The sequence below is a fragment of the Lolium perenne genome, chromosome 6 (assembly GCF_019359855.2).
Source record: "Lolium perenne isolate Kyuss_39 chromosome 6, Kyuss_2.0, whole genome shotgun sequence".
Taxonomy (NCBI): Eukaryota; Viridiplantae; Streptophyta; class Magnoliopsida; order Poales; family Poaceae; genus Lolium; species Lolium perenne.
In genome coordinates, this window is record NC_067249.2 from 268262617 (window position 1) to 268282667 (window position 20051).

At 47.4% G+C, this 20051-nt stretch overlaps 1 protein-coding gene across 1 annotated transcript; it reads right to left on the reverse strand.

Moving 5' to 3' along the window:
- Positions 1-3932: 3932 nt before the first annotated feature.
- LOC139832738 (uncharacterized) lies at positions 3933-4661 on the reverse strand. Its single transcript, XM_071822578.1, has one exon. It carries the CDS (start codon positions 4659-4661, stop codon positions 3933-3935), a length of 729 nt encoding a protein of 242 aa, XP_071678679.1.
- Between the last annotated feature and the right edge of the window lie 15390 nt (positions 4662-20051).

The window sequence follows — 20051 nt, forward strand, 5'->3', positions numbered from 1 at the left end:
AAATCAGAGGGAGTTCTTGCTGCTTCCTTTTTTGGGATTAGAAATAGATAGGCTCTATTAATGGAAGTGAGATCTGCTGTTTGGTGGTAGAATTGGTTGAACGTTTGAAAGATTTTTTGCTTGGCAGTTTGCCAATTCTTTCTGAAGAAACCTGAACCGAAGCATCTGGCCCAGGGCTTGCATTTGAGTTCATTTGGAAGAAGGCTTGAGTTATTTCTATTTCTGAGAAAGGCAGAGCTAGTGATTGGAGATTTGGGAGTGGAGAGGTGTATAGCTGTTCTAGAGGGAAGTTCCAAGTAGGACAGAAAGGTTGTCCTAGGAGTTGCTGGTAAAATGCAGTTAAGATTTGCATTTTAAGGTGATGATCAGTGAACTCTGAACCATTAATTTCTATAGTAGAGATTTTGTTTTTCCTATATCTGGCTGAGGCAATTGCATGGAAATATTTCGAATTTTCGTCACCCTCAATAGCAAATTTAATTTTACTTCTTTGTTTCCAGAAAGCCATTCTTTCCTTGATGGTTCGCTGAAGAATTTTTATTATTAGGCGGCGTAGATTAAGTTCTACAGTGGAGAGATTTCTAGATTCTTCAATGAAGTCGAAGAAGGAGATTACCACTTTCGCATTAGTTTCTCGAGTGATTTGATTTGAGAGAAATCAGCGCCAAAGTCTCAGTTTGGAACGAGTTCGTTTTAGCACGTCAACCAAAGACTTAGGGGCGTTTGAATTTTTTTGGGTCGAGGCCCAAGCATTTTGTATAAGAGGGCTGCACTGAGGGTGAAAGTCCCAAGCGTTTTCAAAACAAAAAATGGCGGGGCGAGGGATGTGTGTTGAGACAGCGGTGATTAGGGGAACGTGATCTAAGATAAAGCGTGTTCGGGAAGAGACCGAAGAATTTGGGAACATATCATTCCATGCCTGATTTATAAAAACTCTATCAATTCTTTGAAGCGTTGGTTCTGATCTATTACTTGACCACGTATAAAGCCTATCTGTGAGGGGAAACTCAATGAGTGCTAGATTGTTGATCAAGTCATTAAACGCATCTGCTTCGTCTTGCCTAAAAGAAGAGTTGTTTTTATCTGAAGCATTTCTCGTGAGGTTGAAATCCCCTATGACCATCCAAGGGGAATCATTTTGCGGCGAGATTTGGGCAAGTTCGAGAAGGAATTCAGGCTTTAGGTTATGATCAGTAGGAGCATAAACATTTGTGACATAAAATTTTTGGTTATTGTGTAGGAGGGAAAGTTCCGTTGTTAGATCGAAGTTGTGTTGGACAAAGGTGTCTAGTGCAAATAAATTTACAGAGTTGGCCGTTAGGATCCCTCCCGCTGAGCCCACTGCAGGTTTGAAGGCGTAGGATTGTAGATTCGTCGGGAGAAAAGATTTAGCTTTTAGAAAAGAGATTTCACTTAGTTTCGTTTCTTGCAAGAGCACTAGTGAAGGGCGCAGGGAAATTAGTTCAGCTAGCACCTCATCACATTTCGATTGTTGTCCAAGGCCTCTCAAATTCCAAGAGCAAATCGTGAAACTTAGATTAAACATTAAACATAGCAGTTACACCTGACATAGGAATGATAGAGGCATACAGGTGTGTCGAGGGGATATTCTTAGAGACAAGGAAACTAAGCATAGTAGCACAAGCGGGTACATAGGAGCGGATCGACTGGTCGATAGCAATGACGCAGTAGCTGTCGACAGTAAGCATCGTGAAGGTGTTACTGCCGCGATTGGTGGGCGGCGTACTCATGGCTGGGCGTCAGTCACCTGCGCGTCAGCAAGGTCGCGGATTTCTTGTTCAGTGGCACCACATTCCGTGGCCACTGCGCAGATGGCATCCATGTCGGAGGCTTGGGTGAGAGGGTCGTCGACAAGGCATGTGGCTTCGAGCGCCGCAGAGAGGGACGGCGAAGCAGCAGATAGATCAAACTTGGCCGCTTTGTGATTGACGGCCAGTTCCAGCATGCCAACAAACTTGGCCTCTTGTTTAGCCGCGATCCGCTGGCTCCGTCTGACCTTGGCAGCTGCATCTGTAGTGCGCCTCAGGCGAGTGCGACGGCGCTGCATTTCGCGTTCATGGAAGGGGTCTGGAACGTGCGTGTGCATTTCTGCTGAGAGAGGGGGAGAGGTCGATGAGGTAGAAAAATCGGAATGGGTAGCTGGAGTATGGGGCGAGAGGATATAGGAATCACCTTGATCCTCTGGGATGGGCTGGAGAGGGTGGCGCGTGTCGGAGCTGACGGCCTGCATGGAGGCCATGAGCTCCTGCGCGTTGGCAACAAGGATGTCCGCCGCATCTTGTGCCACGGCGGTGGCGTCTAGGGCTTGGTGCAGAGCATCAATCCGCGCTGATGGGTGTGCGGGTTGGAGAGGAGGTTGTTCCTCCGAGTCTGAGTTGTCGTGGTCGTGGAGGCCATCAAGGTCCGGCTGCTGGAGCGGGTCAGCAGCAGGCTGTGGCGACGGAGGAGGGTAGTCTTCTGTCTGAGTGCCAGTAGACACGTTGCGGTTGACCGTCTGAGGGCGCATTGCTTGTGGCAGCGGTGTGGGAGCGTCAGCACCGTGATCGAGGAAGAAATGACTTTTTCAATTGCATTTGGAAATATATTGCCTAGAGCGCACAGACAAAAGATTCATTGTATGTTTTTTCTTTTACCCGATTCTACGCGGGACCAGAAAGTGTCTTGCCACGTACAGAAATCGACCAAACATTTGGCTCTTGCCACGCGCGAGATGAAAGTCTGACGCTTGGTAGATGTCCAAGAAGCTTTTAACAAATTGGTTGGTCCTCGGCTCAGTACTAGTAGTACAACTGGAACTGGATGTCTCCTTTCTGAAAGCTAATACGTTTCAGCTCGTAAGCTAAACGGCCGACGTCAGGACGCTATCTACAAGAGAAAATGTTCCTTTTGATGTTTTCCTGTAAACTGGACCCCCTCTCTGACAGATTTCGTGTAATTCTGCAGCCATCAGCGGCAAAGCATCTCTGAATCTCTGTATTGCAGACAAGGCCAAACTCTGTGTAATGCAGTGCCACGGCCCACGGTTTGAGGGACGAAAAAACATCACCCTCACTTGCCATCAGCCTTTTGGCCTTCTGAGGCCCAGTGCACTAGGTGCACGACGTAGCGGCTAGACGGGGTTGGATTTAGTCCCACCTCGGTAGTTTACATTTGTCCCGACCTGGCATGAACTTCTCTCAACACTATTTGAATGGTTCGTCCATTGTTTCCCTGCCCTGTTGTCCCTGGTCAGTGGGTCACGTACTGCATACTTACTTGACCAGGGTGGTCTTTTTTTCCCTCCTGTGCTCCATTTGTTCAATCTTTTTGTGACAGACTATTTTACTTTGTAATTTTTCTGGACTTTTTTTTCGCGCCGGAAATGTATTCAAACTTTTGTCCAGAATTTTTCATAAGATTTTTTTTTACATTTTAGTGCCGGATTGTATATTAATCTTTTTTATCCCCATAATTTTCAAACTTTTCTGCGTCAAGATGTCTATCTTCCGCCATCCGGCCTTAGACGGTTGGACTAGCGAGGCAACCGTTCCAATTTTTGTGTGTGGTAAATCTGGCTTTCGACAGCCGGTCTTGTCTTTAAAATTTTCAATTTTTTTGCACTGGATTGTCAGACGTTATTGTCAATTGTTTCAATTTTGAGCCGTACTGTTCTACTTTCCTCAAACTTTTCATTTTTTAGGCCAGACCATCCTTTTCGTCTTCACAATTTCCAAACAACTTTTCTTAATACTCATTTTATGTGTGGGACTATTTTGTTTATCCTCAAAATTTTCAAACTTTTCTCCCTCGGGTTGTCTAGCTTTTGCACGTTTTTTTGCGGGGAAAGTAACTTCTATTAAGTGATAATAGTACCGTTACAATCCTGGCCAATCCGGGACACAAGGAAGTCCGGTGCCGACCCAATCCAAGACCTAGGTATTTCTAGCAAGTTCATGACTTACACTATTACAAGACCTAGGTATTTTTGAAAAGGAAATAATGCGTTCCTCCTCTAGTAATAGCTTCAGGTCTTCCACTGCAGGCCCCAGACTAGATCCATCCTTCAGTTTTCCTAGCGCCATACGCACCAGCTCCAAGCTATCAGTTTCCACCAGTATGTCTTCATTACAATGATCAAGTGCCAGGCGCACCCCCATCAGACATGCCTGCAATTCCGCATCAAGAGCTGAGGAGCAAAACTGCAGACGTTGACAGGCGGCTAAGCAGGCCACCCCTTCGTTATTGCGTAGAATGATACCTACACCTGCCTCCCCTGACTGGGCAACATATGCTCCATCCACATTCAGTTTCAGACGTCCCATGGGGGGAGCTGTCCATCTTTCAGTTGTAACAGTTGGTCTCATGACAGGGGTCGGAGGTGTCATGATTCCCATCGGCAGCTTGCCCCAGATGACCACCTCAGGATCTAGCTTGCGAATATTTTCCAAAGATTGCATGTGGCTGCATATGAATCGCTTGGACCCTTCGATTGAAGGCAAGGGTTTATCATGGGTGATTTCATTGCGAGCATACCAGACCCTCCACGCGATCATGAGTAACCTACAACACATGTCCATCGGGGATGACTCTAGCCACGCTTCCAGCCAGTCCTCACGTCCACTTTGATTTGGTAATCTCGGTAGTTGGCAGACTTGGCCCATGGCCGACTGACATAGGCATCCCAAATGGGCCTGCCGAAGATAGTACCCGGGGTTTACTGAAGGCCCACTACCCGAAGAATAAGAAGATTCGGGAGCCCAAGATATATTAAGGAAAGTTAAGAGTTGTAATAGGAAGTGTTATTTGTAATCTGGCGGGATGAGTTAGAAACCGTCCCGGACTCTGTAACTTGTATAGCACGAATCCCTCGGCTCCACCTCCTATATAAAGGGGGAGTCGAGGGACGAAGAGATAATCGAATCATTGTTACAAACCCTAGTTTTCATAATCGTCGAGTACTTTTCGGCTGAAACCTTCGAGATCTACTTGCCCTCTACTTCTAACTAAACCCTAGCCTACAATCCATAGGCATTGACAAGTTGATACCTTGTCAATTGGCGCCGTCTGTGGGGACTAGAGGCGTAGGGATCTGATCTCGATGGCACGTTCAAGATCTTCGACATCGTCAACCGCAAGCAACACAATGGATCGAGGTAAACAGATCGCTGCTAGTCTTGTTGATTTTGTTCCTCACCCACCCTCCCGTTTGGATGCATATGCGTATCTGGCGGAGCCCATGGAGATGACGTTCGGAAGGTTTCACTTTCGCGTCGAGAAGGAGGGATCGTATCGTGTCGAAATTCCGATTTCGTCGGGATCGTCGGCGGTCGATTCCGATTTTTCAAGCTATACATCGTCAACCGAGTCAGGAGAAGAAGAAACTTCGGCGACACGCTACGTCAGCACCAGAACAAGAGAGAAACTCGCCAAGATCTTCAACGACATGTCGTTTGAGTCATCTGCGGACTCATATATAAGCGATGGCTCAAGCGATGTCGACAGTTACGACTTCATCGACAAATCTATCACAGTGGGCAAGGTCTTCATCAATCTCAACGATGATGTCACCAAACCCAACATAGATCTGACTACAAAGTATCATCAGATTTATGCCATTGAAGATCAAGAGGAAACATCTGAGGCTTTCGACGATCTGGGAAATCCATACGTCGATCCCTCCAATCTGCGACAAGGCCTGGGCAACAAATACGTCGGGCCAGAGCCGCGAGATAGAGTTCAACTTTCACAGGCAGCGTGGGACAGAGCCGCGAGAGCTATGAACGGTACAGAACCAATGGCTACCACGGCCACACCAGAGGAATTACAAGCATATCAATATAGGCTCGCACGAGCTGCCAGGGAATTGGAAAAACAGACAGCTGAGTTGAACAGGAGAAAGGAGGCAGCTTCTGCATCCAGCAGGAGAAGGGCAGATCTAAGTCAACAATCTAGAACTTCGGGTGATAGTCACAGGGAGGCGCGGAACAGAGCAAGATCAAGGTTGCAACACATACCTGAAGCAGAAAGAGAGCACTTGGTCCAAAACCTCGACATGTCTTTTATGTCGATAGATACAAGAGGAAACATCATCCCTAAGACACCAGAGGCTGGGTATATGGCGACACATGCTTTTATCCTTGCATCTAAACCACCTCCAGGTGATCCAAGGGAAACACTGTACAATATGGCGGTAGCAGGAGTTGGAGCTATGGGGACAGCGTTTGTATCAACGCCTCCCGAAGGAGCGGCAAGGCAAAATAGTCCACGACCTGCGGCGACAACGGCAGCACCTGAAGGACCAAGTGGAGCAAGAGACACAGCAGCACAAGCAAGGGTCGACAGAGCGCGGCAAAGCAGAAGGGATCATCGGCAATCTCCGGAGCTTAACGACGAAGATATGTGCGGCTTACCATGCTTCACGAGGAGAGTCCGAAAAACTCGAGTCCCCTCAGGATTCAAGTTACCCGATAATTTCAAGAAGTTCGACGGCCTTCAAGATCCAGAGGATTGGCTAGTCGACTATCTGGAGACAGTGAAGCTCACAGGAGGAACCAGGGCAACAGCTATGCAAAGCATCCAGGTGCATTTGAGTGGAGCCGCACGATCTTGGATAAAGAAACTCACACCAGGATCCATCGACAGCTGGGAAAGTTTCGAGGACGTGTTCGTCAAGAACTTCAGATCCACGTGCAAAAAACCTGCGTCGTTAGAGGAGCTGAGAGCATGTCGACAAAAGCCAGATGAGCCAATGAGAAAGTACATCCAAAGGTGGAATATCATCAAAAACTCGGCTGAAAATATAAATGACGAGAGAGCAATAGATGCGTTTGTCGCAGGAATTAGGCGTGGAGATTTTGTCGAGGACTTGGGAAGGACCAATCCAAAGACAGTATCCGCGTTAATGGAGATAGCAAACAGATGGGCAGATGGAGAAGACGCTGTCCACAACAAACGGCACAGGTCACCAGAGGAGGACCGTGGTCGAAACTATCAACCGAGGCGACGATTTCCTCGGCAGTATCCGAACTATGACGCTCCAGGGCAAATTTCGGCAGGCTTTCGGGCAAACACAGGAGGAAGCAACAGAGATGATTATCAGAGAAGCAATGAGCAGCGAGGTGATAACAGGGATGATTCACGCAACAGGCAAAATAGCGGGCCTAGGTTCCCAAGGCCTTTCGTGTCCCCTGAAGAGATGATGAATGGACCGTGCCAGATGCACTTTTTCCTCGACAGCAACGGTAAAAGACAGTCAGGGCACTTGCAGAAAGACTGTCGAAATTTTCAGGCAATGTTGCGGTATGCAGAGAACGCTAACGCGCGGGCAACACAGAGAAATCCTCGAGAACCCAGAAGCGAGATTCACTTGCCGCCTCCTCCCGCGATTACAGACGACAATCGGCATCAGCTCAGAATAGCGGCAGCACCTCCACCACCACCTTATGTTGATCCTAACTCCAACGGAGCAGTGTCGATGATTCAGAAGGGAAGGCCGTCCAATAGAGCTCAGAAAGTAATCTCGCGACAGGTGTTTATGGCAGAAAAAATGCCTCCACCAACAGTTGAGTACCTTAATTGGTCAGGACAAGATATTGGCTTCACCATAGCAGATCATCCGCAGCAAGTTCCTCGACCAGGGCAGTCAGCACTTGTTCTGCCAGCAGTTATCGCGGGATTCGATGTCTCTCGAGTGTTCATAGATGGCGGCAGCAGCCTAAACCTTATGTATGCAGATACATTGAGGAAGATGAACATATCCTTAGCAAACTTGAAACTAACAGACACTAGGTTCCACGGCATCACACCGGAGAAACCAAGCTATCCATTGGGGAAGATCAATCTCGACGTTCAGTTTGGGACCCGAGAAAACTATAGAATCGAAAGGTTGGAATTTGAAGTCGTGGATTTTCCGTCGCAATACCACGCTCTGCTGGGACGACCAGCATATGCTAGATTTATGGCGGTACCACACTATACATACCTGTTATGGAGATTGCCTGGACCAAAGGGACCAATCACAGTTAAAGGAAGCTTTGCCTTAGCCGATAAATGTGACAAGGATTTTCATCGGCCGTCAGAAACTTTCGGGATGCAAGCTGAGTATTTGGCGTCAAAAAGCATGACTGATTATGACGTACTGCCAGACGTTGGAAGGCCAAATAAAGAATCAACTTTCAATACCAGGAAAAATTCTAAGGAAGTGCAGATTCACCCGACAGACCCGAAAAAGACGACATCCATCGCAAACGATATGGATATCGCATAGGAAAGCGCGCTCGTCAAGTTCCTCCGTGAGCACTGGAAAATCTTCGCATGGTGTCCAGCTGACATGCCAGGAGTACCCAGGGAACTTGCCGAGCACCACCTAAACTTGGATCCACTAGCGAGACCAATCAAACAACCTCTGCGGCGTTTTTCGGAACCAAACCGCAAAGCTATGCTATCAGAAGTAAATCGACTTGAGGAAGCTGGTTTTATCAAAGAGATATCTACAGAAGCCACATGGGTAGCTAACCCAGTGATGGTGCCGAAGAAAAACACGACAGTCCTTCGCATGTGCGTCGACTTTACGTGTCTCAATAAACATTGTCCAAAGGATCACTTTCCCCTCCCGAGGATCGATCAAATTATCGACTCCACGGCTGGATGTGAACGTCTTTCCTTCCTGGACGCGTATTCTGGTTATAACCAGATTAGATTGAAAGAAGAAGACGAGGCCAAAACAGCGTTCATAACACCTTACGGCGTGTTTTGTTACAGAACAATGCCTTTCGGTTTAAAAAACGCGGGAGCAACATATCAGAGGATGATGCAGAAATGTTTGGCGACACAGATCGGGAAAAACGTGCAAGTATACATCGACGATGTCGTCATAACGTCCAAAGAGGGGGCAACACTGATCGAGGATCTCAAGGAAACCTTCGACAACCTCAACAAATTCTGCCTCAAGCTGAACCCGACGAAGTGTTCCTTTGGCGTCCCAGCAGGAGAACTTCTGGGATTTCTAGTCTCAGCAAGAGGGATTGAAGCAAATCCCGATAAAATACAAGCTATCGTAACAATGAAGAAGCCAACAAAGTTAAAAGAAATACAACAGCTAACGGGGCGAGTCGCAGCTTTGAGCAGATTCGTCGCCAGGCTGGGAGAAAAAACGTTACCATTCTACGCTCTGATAAAGCAAGGAGATAAATTCCAGTGGAACGAAGAAGCCGACAGAGCTTTCGAGGATTTGAAGCGCACAATCTCGACACCACCAATTTTGGTGGCGCCGAAGGAAAAGGAACCTCTCTTGTTGTATATCGCAGCCACGCCCCAAGTGGTGAGCACGGTGCTAGTTGTCGAAAGGGAGGAAGAAGGAAAACTCCACGGCGTGCAGAGGCCAGTATACTTCGTCAGCGAAGTTTTATCGCCCTCAAAACAAAGGTACCCTCAATACCAAAAGCTAGCATATGGAGTGTTCACAACAGCACGAAAATTGCGCCACTATTTTTCGGCACACCCGATCATAGTGGTCAATGAAGCTCCCTTGTCAAATATATTGAACAATCCAGAAGCTACGGGTCGTGTCTCCCTTTGGGGAATAGAACTTTCCCCTCGGGACATCACGTATGAAAAAAGAAAAGCAATCAAATCGCAAGTGCTGCCGGACTTCATCGCAAAGTGGATGGAGTTGCAAAACACAGGACCTCCCGACTTGTCGAGAACCTGGACCATGAACTTTGATGGGTCCAAAAGACTAGAAGGAGCTGGTGCAGGAGTAGTACTCATATCACCTGAAGGCGACAAGTTGAAGTACATCCTTCGGATGACGTTCCCTAACGCATCTAACAATGAAGCAGAATATGAGGCTCTCATACACGGGATGAAGATGGCGAAAGCCTGCGGTGCAACTCGACTAAAAATCTTTGGCGACTCACAATTGGTGGCTCAGCAAGTTATGAACCAATGTGATGCAGTCAATGATAGCATGATGGCATACAAGGAGGTGTACAACGAGCTCGAGAAGTTGTTCGATGGATGCGAAGTAAATCATATTAGTAGATTGAGCAACGACGAAGCCGACGTTCTTGCAAACATCGGGTCGCAATGCCTTGCAGTCCCGCCAGGAGTATTCTGGGAAGAGATAACAGAGAGATCCACCAAATCGACAAAATCAAAAAAGAAGGAGAAGAAACCCTCGGGGGCTACCAAGGAAAAGCAAGAGGAAGAAGAAGAAGATCAGGACCTGGTCATGGTGATACAGATACCATGGATGCAGACGTACATATCGTACATCCTCAGGAAAGAAATACCCGATGATCCAGTTGAGGCAAGGCGAGTAATTCGACGCTCCAAAGCTTTCACGGTAGTCAAAGGGGAATTGTACAAGCGGAGTATTTCAGGCGTCCTGCAAAGATGTGTCACACCCGAAGAAGGAAGAATAATTCGGAAAGATGTACACGAAGGAATATGTGGCCACCACGCAAGTAGTCGAGCTATTGCAGCCAAGGTTTTTCGGGCAGGATTCTACTGGTTGACAGCAATCGAGGACGCCAAGAACATAGTAAGAACTTGCGACGCGTGTCAAAGGTTTGCCGCAAAACCTCACTCTCCAGCAGCAGAGCTAGCACCAATACCATTGTCATGGCCCTTTTCTCAATGGGGACTTGATATGGTGGGCAAGTTACACAAATCCTGGCCAGGAGGAAAGGAGTACATGTTAGTAGCTGTCGACAAATTTACAAAGTGGATAGAAGCGAAGCCGATAAATTCACCAGACGGAGCATCCGCAGTAAAATTCATAAAAGGCCTCGTCTTCAGATTTGGAGTGCCCCACAGCATCGTCACAGACAACGGCAGTAACTTCACATCCCACGAATTTAAAGATTATTGCGAAGAGGTGGGTATCAAGTTGCACTTTGCGTCAGTTGCACATCCTCAAACCAATGGGCAAGTCGAGAAAGCCAATGGCATCATCTGCAATGGCATCAAGAAACGCTTGTTAGGACCACTGGAAAAAGCTCGACATACCTGGCCAGAAGAACTACCAAGTGTGTTGTGGAGCATCCGAACAACACCAAACACAGCAACACAGGAAACTCCGTTTTTCTTGGTTCATGGAGCAGAAGCAGTATTACCAATCGAGATAGAGCACAACTCTCCACGCGTCATCGAATATGACGAAGAAATGTCAAGAAAAGCGCTAGAAGATGACGTCGATGCACTTGATGAAGCTCGAGATGAAGTACTGTCTCGGGTAACCAAATACCAACAGGACTTGAAGAATTACCACAGTCGACGTCTGCGGCCAAGATCTTTTCAGGTGGGAGACCTAGTTCTTCGGCTCACGCAAAAAAGTCATGAAAAACTCGAGTCACCATGGCTTGGCCCTTACATTGTCACGGAAGTAATCGGAGGAGGAGCATACAGGATAAAGGACAAGAAGACAGGGGTGGAGGAGCCAAACCCCTGGAACGTGGCGCAACTCAGGCGGTTCTACGCCTAGAGTTGAAATATAGTCCTTGTAAAACTTCAATGTACTGAAACGCCCGCGAGTTTTCAGACGCACTCTTTTCCTTTTTCGGGGCACCGAGTGGGGCCGGGAAAGGTTTTTAATGAGGCGGGCTCGCGGTGCTGCAATATAATAAAGATAGTGTCAATATAACCTTTTCTTTATCGACATGCTCAAAGTCTCTGCTCCGACGAATTTCAGTATAGTTCATCGAAAAAGAAAAAGCCTTGCCTTGGTATTAAAATACCTCGCGAGTCAATAAAAATACAAAATAGTACTCAATAAAGAAGCTCGGGGGCTCATATTCGCCATAAATACATAAATGCCTTGGTTCAAAACCTCGCAATACACAAATACAGTAAAGAGTCACCGAAACGCTCGGGGGCTAGACAAACATAGAAATATAATGATTGCTTCACAATATAATCATAGTCATGGGTCACAAAGAAGAATTATCTACAAGAGGAAAATAACTAGCCTTGATTCAATATGTCATCAAGGGTAACTCTGTTTTCTTCAGGAGCAGCGCCAAGAAAATCAGCATAATGACCATCGGCAAAAAAGTCGGCGTCCATCCGAAGAAGGTCTTCAATCATTTCTTCGGCTACAGGCGAAACCTTCGTGTTAATTCGGTCAACACCAACTCTTCGATGTTTTACCTTCTGATGAACTTTCGCGACAACTTGGGTAAGGTCAAGATTTGAGTGGCAGATCTGAAGCATGATAAGAGCAAATCTGGCGCCAGCTACCAATTGAGCTCTGACGAAATCATGGATCCTGTGAGCATCTTTGAATTTCTCCATTAACTCAGGAAGAGTTTTTGGTTGAATGTTCTGAGGAAACATGGAGTTATAAGCCATAGACAAGGTCTTGGTACAGAAGTCAAGGAAGTCGCGAGTTTGAGAGGCGCGATCCTGAAACCTGACAATTTGGCGGGTCCTCTCCGGAGTAGCCCAAAACAGAGAACCATGGTCAAGGGAAAGGTTAACAAGAAGGTTCGTCCTAGTATTTACCCTCTCTTCCTCGGCAGCAGCATCAGTAAAGGAACCTATCAAAACAACGAAGTAGAAACCTTTAAGAGACATAGCATGAAGATGAAAGATATCGGAGGATGAAACAAGCATACCCGACATATCTGCACTGGCTTCATTCATTAACCCGAGCATGAAATTTTCTCGAGTAGTCGCCTTTTTAGCCTCGGAAGCAGCAATTTCCTTAGCAGCCACGGCCTCGCGAGCTTGCTGAAGGGCAATTTTTTCGGCTTCAGATGACTTATGAGACTTTTCCATCATCACAAGTGTTTGTTTCTTCGCATACTGAAGTTGCTGTCGAAGTTCATCCAGTTCTTGCGACAAGGTATCTTCGACAGGTGCAGTATCAGCAAAAGCTCTCCTCGAGCGAGAAGAAGAAGGCGAAATATTGGAAGGAGCGGAAGATGGAGTATAGTTATCAAATATCAACTGAAATTTAAACAAGACAACATCAAACAACAAGCAAAGATAGAGTTTTCATTAATCTCTCGGAATAATTACAATGGCATTACAGTGGAACTAAGGAAGTACGTGTCGCCAAATGACTACTTTGGCGACAAGAGCAAAAGAAACAGAAAGAAAAATAAAGAGGCATGCAACTAGACCTCCGGCCTTGATGAGCTAGGAGTCGACGCTGGTTTGATCCCGAGATAGGCCAAGATCTTCTTCGTGTTGGGCTTGGCTGCCTTAATCAGCGACCTCCATCTTGATTGTTCTATCTGCTCGGTGTCGCCAACTTTCGTCCAATCAACAGCATGTTGACTGTCAGCAACCAAAGCGACAGTGCTTTCGACGGCAATCTTCATATTTTCTTAGCGCATCTTCAGTCCAAGGTCTTTTGGTGAATTGAACATCTTGGCAAGGTTAAGGAAAGTCGAGGGCTCCTCTTTCTTCGGGAAGAAGTAGGGGAACAACGCCGACAATCCTGCATTAGCATTTGCCACGCCTTCACGAATTTCGGACCCATGCAGCTCCAGATAGGAAAGTGCGTCAAGGAGAGGGTCATCGACAGGATTCGCCAGATCAAAATCTTGGTTTGTTTGGTCTGTCAAGGAAACAAAGCGTTGGTCAAACAACAAGAAACAACGGCTTTCATAAAAATAGAAGGAATCAATAATATTACTGAAAGTGCGGCGACTTTGTGTTTTCAGGCGCTTGAGAATCCCCTGTTCACGAGAAGCTTGTGCAGCTTTGTGCTCGTTTAAGGCAGATGCAGTATCCTCAAGTCTTTTCTGCAGTTCCTCGACACTAGCAGCTTTTGCCTTGGCTTCATCAGCCTCGGCCTTGGCTTCGCTAGCAACAAGTTCGGCTTTCTTACGAGCCGCCTCACTTTGCTCAAGTTTTTGAGCAAGTGCGTCGGCACGTTTGTTGGCCTCTGCAAGTTTCTCTGTCGAGATATAAAAAAGAGAGAGAAGAAAGATCAAAAATCGCGACAAGCAACAGGAGCAAAAAGTCAAGGAAAAACGGCAAGTATAAAAGCTGTTACCTTCGGCTCTGCTAGCATACTCACGGTACCCAATAAATTGGGATCCGATGCGGAGAAGCTCTTTGATCATGGGCTGTTAAAGAAGAACACAGCAAGAGAAACATCGGCATGAAAAAGAGAGTGAAGGCTTTAAGAAGCAAAGTAGCGGAAATATAGATATCGACAAACTTACATCATCTAAGAGCAGAGTCGACGAGCTGCCCAATTGAGGGGCAGGTTCAAGACTTGTTTCAATCCTTGTCCTTTTTGGTGAAGGAGCAAGGGGGCTTGCTGGTGGAGTTGTGGTGACGACGTTTTGTTGAGGAGGCGAGGATTCTTCTCCTTCAACTAGCGTGTCTGAGGCAAGTACAGTATATGACGTGCTTGTCCGAGGAGCTACGTCAACAGTTGGTATTTCTTCCTCGTCATCACTGTTGATCAAAAAATCGGCAGCATAAAAAGCAAGACAAGATAAATGTTTCGAGCACAAAAATAGGGAGAAGTAAAGACGACTTACGAGCTGACGAGGGATTCAATATAAGGATCATAAGCTGCCTTCGGATGAGAAGGAACAACTTTTTCAGCCTTAGAAGTGCCAGAATCCTCGGCATCATTCCTTTTCCTTTTGTTCCTTGGGGAAATAGCAGGAGGAAGGGATTGCGTCGACTCACTGGCTTCAGATTCAACTTCTTTTTCATGAGAAGCCGCAGATTTGTGAGAACCTGCGACTTCACTTTCAGGAATAGAAGAACCTTGGGTGTCTTCAGCAACGATAGCCTGTTCTTCGACTTCTCCATCCTCAGGAAGAGGAGGAAGGGAAGTCATAGTAGGATGGTTCTGCAAGAAAATAGCGACAAACGAAAAATTAGAAGTGATACCAATACAATGAGATGCAGGGAAAATTCGAAACAAGATAGAACCTCGAGAAAACAAAATACCTCGGGGAGAGGATTGGCGGAGCTGTATGGTTCCACGCGACAAGAGGAGGGAATAGGATCCTTCTTGCCCAGGCGAGAAACTCTTCGAATCAACTTCTCCAAGTCCTTTGCAGAAAGATCACTGGAGACTCTGTTGGCGTCGTTTTCACCAGAATACGTCCAAAGGGGATTTTTGCGAGCCTGAAGAGGCTGCACTCTAATCCTAAGGAAGTAGGCAGTGATTTGAACACCAGATAGTTCTTTGCCTCGAGTATTTTGAAGCTGATGAATACGAGACATAAGTGCTTCTGTCGCCTTTTTCTCTTCTTCGGAAGCTTCAGCGTCCCAGGAACGGCGGCGCTGAATTTTGGCACTTCCGTCGAAAGGGATTATGTTGTGTTCCACAGAGTTGTCACTTTCTTCGTGAATGTAGAGCCATTTTTTGCGCCATCCTTGGACAGAATCAGGAAATTTGACGTCGAAATATTCAACGTCAGTTCGGACACAGATAACAACGCCGCCTATGTTATAGGTGACGTTGTGGGAGCCATTGCGGCGGAGGCAGAAAATGCGTTTCCACAGAGCCCAATTAGGAGGGACTCCAAGGAAACATTCGCACAGTGTGATAAAAATGGAAATGTGGAGGATGGAATTGGGGGTCAACTGGTGCAGTTGAATCCCGTAAACAAAAAGAAGGCCGCGGAGGAAATCATGAATTGGGGCCGAAAGGCCGCGGATGAGGTGATCAACGAAACTAACCCGGTACTCCATTGGAGGCTTGGGGTAGCTTTCTTCGCTGGGAAAGCGGATGGCGTCTTCTTTCTTCATCAAGCCAAGCCTCTTCAGCGTGTTGATGTCTTGGTTGGAGATTTTAGATCTCTCCCACTCAAGGTCTTCGGCGGCCATCTTGGATTCTGGAGTGCTGTGGCGAGTGAGTCGCGTGCGCGGTGGCATCAACGGCAATGGGCAAAGCAATGTTCGTGAGTGCGGAAGATCAGAGAGAGTTGGGCGCAGGGGAAGCTTTTGCGAAGAGGAACAGATGTGCGGCGCAAGCGAGGGAGTGAACGGAGGTTGAAGAAAGGTTTATATAAGAATCGGGTGAAGCAATGCACCGTTGGATGAAGAAATCGTGTGGTGACAACAAATCTTCTAGACAAAAGGGTAAAAAGGTATTTTTACTGAGATAAGCGTTACCGTACGTGCGCCAGGAAAAGCGGAGGACGTGTGTCCCCCACTTGCACGACGTGTCAACGTGGTAGAAGCAATGGACCCACAGGGCAGAAAAATCACGACTATTAAACAGAGATGAAGTAAATTTGATTAAGGGAAGCATGCCGACAAAAAAATAAAAGAAGATTGGCGACAGGAGGAGTTGTTTGAATACTTCGGGAGCCTTTGATCAAATACAAGTTTTTGCCCAAATGCTCGGGGGCTACTTCGACAAAAAGTAAAATTTCGAGTATGGCAGTATAGAAATTGCGGGAGCCTACAACCAAGCACAAGTCCTTGGCTGAAGCCTCGGGGGCTACTCCCGTCGGGAGCGCTGTTCGCGCACCCGAGAGATAGAAAGAAGATCATATTGGAACATAATGACAATATAGTGACAAGGTGGACTAAAATGTTGAGCCTACAACCAAGCACAAGTTCTTGGCTGTAGCCTCGGGGGCTACTCCCATCGGGAACGCTGTTCGCGTACCCGATGAAGTTCAAAAATAAAAGATAGAAAAGCAAGAGAGTATATTTCGAGTTATAATTAACTCTACATATACTCCCATCGGGAGAGCAACATAAGTCATATTTGACTCGATAAAATGTGCCATTCCAACAGCCGGAAAAGCACTCGACAATATATTCTCAGAACGCCGAAGTTGCGATCAATTTCTGAATGCCGCAAATTTGCGAAGGTAAGACCCCAGATCCGTTCTGCTGGGCGTGGCATCGCCAAAGACTGCGCTCTGCTACTTTTATCCGTATCAACAGATACGAAGAAAAATCCTAACGGACGCGTTAGGTACCCGATAAATTTGACTGGGACTCGACAGAATGGTAAGACCTTAAGCGGCACCTGTCGAAGTTTACACCAGTATCCCGAGATCATGTCCAGGGACGTGATTTTGAAGTAGGTTTTTGCGGATTGCCACTAGAGCAGTTAACTAGTACCTGATCCGTCAGATGAACTAGCCCCAACTACCATTATCCCTGTACAATATAGAATTTTATGTGAAGAAGTATAAGAAGGTTAAAGCTTTCGAATAAAAATAAACAGTGGAGATTTTCCCCGACTCTACGATTCAAGCAAAATCTCGGGGGCTACTGACATAGGCATCCCAAATGGGCCTGCCGAAGATAGTACCCGGGGTTTACTGAAGGCTCACTACCCGAAGAATAAGAAGATTCGGGAGCCCAAGATATATTAAGGAAAGTTAAGAGTTGTAATAGGAAGTGTTATTTGTAATCTGGCGGGATGAGTTAGAAACCGTCCCGGACTCTGTAACTTGTATAGCACGAATCCCTCGGCTCCACCTCCTATATAAAGGGGGAGTCGAGGGACGAAGAGATAATCGAATCATTGTTACAAACCCTAGTTTTCATAATCGTCGAGTACTTTTTGGCTGAAACCTTCGAGATCTACTTGCCCTCTACTTCTAACTAAACCCTAGCCTACAATCCATAGGCATTGACAAGTTGATACCTTGTCACCGACCACAAAGCAGCTGCATGCGGGCACCCAATCAGGGCATGGTAAGAGTCCTCCTGGCCATTGCCGCAGACCTGGCATACACCTGTGACAGGAAAGTGTCTCCTCTTCTTGCTCAACTCTGTAGCCAACGCATTAGAGAGAGCCTTCCAAGCAAAAATCCTTACTTTCTCTGGGATATTGCATGTCCATATCTTCTTCCAGATCATCTTGTCCCCCAGCGGTGCATTCCTTCCCGCTACAGGTGGATGGTCCTTCAGCGATAGTCGGAGGCCCAACTTGTATGCACTACGGACAGAGAAGCAACCACTCTTCTCGTGTTGCCATGCAATATAGTCACTGGTCTTCTTCATTGATGTTTTAATTCGTAAAATAATCTCAGAGTCTATTTGGGGAAATGTTCTCCGAACCAGCGCCTCATCCCAGTGATTATTCTCATCATCAAGGAGGCTCGATACTCGGATCAGTCGTGATCTCCCTTTAGGACCAAACGGTTTCAGCATCGTTTCCCTTGGTATCCAATTATCTCGCCAAATGCGCACCGATCTCCCATCACCAATTCTCCAAATTAGACACTGTTTAAGCAACTCAAGGCCATACACAATGGTGCTCCAAGTCGGGGAAGGGTTGCCAGAGAATACTGTATCAATTAAATTGCCCTGTGGGTAATACTTAGCACGGAGAACCCTAGCGCAAAGGCTGTTTGGGATGCTGACTAGTCTCCATGCTTGTCTCACTAGCAAAGCTTGATTGAAGAGTCGCATGTCTCTGAAACCCATGCCACCATGTTTAGCCGCGCGCGCGGGAAACAACCGCGCCCTAGTCCTTCCCGCCCGCCACCAATTTTCCCGTCCAGCTGGCCGCGCTATCAAATGAGCTCACGGGAGGCTTGTGCAGGGCCACAAATCCATAGCCAGGGCACCCACTTCTCCCCCCCCCCTTCGCTGCCTGCTCACCACGTTTGCCCAGATCAGCGAGGCCGCCCTTGAGAGGTACCCTCCAAGTCTTGCGATGAGCGGCGAGGACGAGTAGGGAGCCTGGGAGGACGAAGACACCGGCGAAGACCCTCTTTGCGCCCCTAGCACGGTGGAGCAGCGTGTCCTCCTCGAGTCCTTCCAGAGCGCGCGGAAACGCGTTATCAAAGGGCACGAGGAGCCAATCGACGCCGCCATCGTCAAGGTCTCCTTCCGTACATCTCTTCTTCAACGTCAGTCGAATGCTCAAATGACCAAATGGATGTTACAGCAGCAGAAACATATGCAATTATGCTGGCAACATGCTCATGCCGCCACGTACAACAGTTCACGCCGATGCAACAAGAAAGAATCACAAATTTGCTAAAACTGGCATATGCAGTATCAAACTATGACGACAGAACGGCAGTTCCACAATCCAGCAAACAAAAACACCCTCAGGGTCCAGGCCGGTCCCAACTGAGTTCTCGCACCGGCGGGGTGTCTGCCCGTGCGCTGAGATACGACAGCACGGTGACCACCTCCGTCGACTGCCTTGGTGGCTCAGTAGTCAGTTCTGCCGCCTACATGTGCTGGGGTGCCGGTGCTCTCTGCGGCTCGCGCGCGTCCTGGGGCGCACTTGCGAGCCGGTGCAGCCGAGTGCGAGGCTCCGCGGCAAGGAGCCTGCCCGGCCTGTTCTGTTCCTGTTCCAGTCCATTTTGGACAATGGACAGGGCCATGTAACTCAATCGTCCAAGCTGGATGGTGTGTGGCGCCGCTCCCTTTCATTGCCTTGGTGGTCCGTGATCCATTCTGAAGCTAGTTCCCAGATGAGGATGTGACATTGCCGGATCGTGAACAGTGCCTGACAATGAAACATCTGACAGAGAGAAAAACGTAGGAACGGGGAAGAGAGAGCGAGACTCAGTATTTTTGTGCCGCGTTCAACTGCCCGGCTTTTCTGTTTCTTCTCCTTATTAAGCTGGATCGAGCGATCCTTACAAAGTGGAAACAAACCATGACCTACTCCTCCGAACTGACCGGCCATGCCATCCCATGGCGTTCGGCAGACTAAGTCCACTACCACCACTAAGACCTGAGCAACATCGTGCCATCCCACGATTCCAAATCCTAGTGGTTATCTAGTCTAAGGATAACTCAAAACGACCTAGCTACGTTGGACAGTGAACAAGCTCACAATGCCCAACACTTATTTCTGAATAAGCTGTAAAAGGAAACTAGTGTGCAGCAGGATTATCCTTCAAATCTCCCCCTAATCCTGATGCATTCAGCTCACCTTGATCACTCCGAGCATCTGCCTCACCTGAGCAAACTTAGTACGCCCAAGTGATTTTGTGAGAATGTCAGCAACCTGTTCCTCAGTACGAACATGGAACACATCCACTTTGCCATCCTCGATGCACTCGCGTATGTGGTGATACCGAGTGTCTATGTGCTTGCTCCTGTCGTGATAGACAGGATTTTTGCAAAGTGCG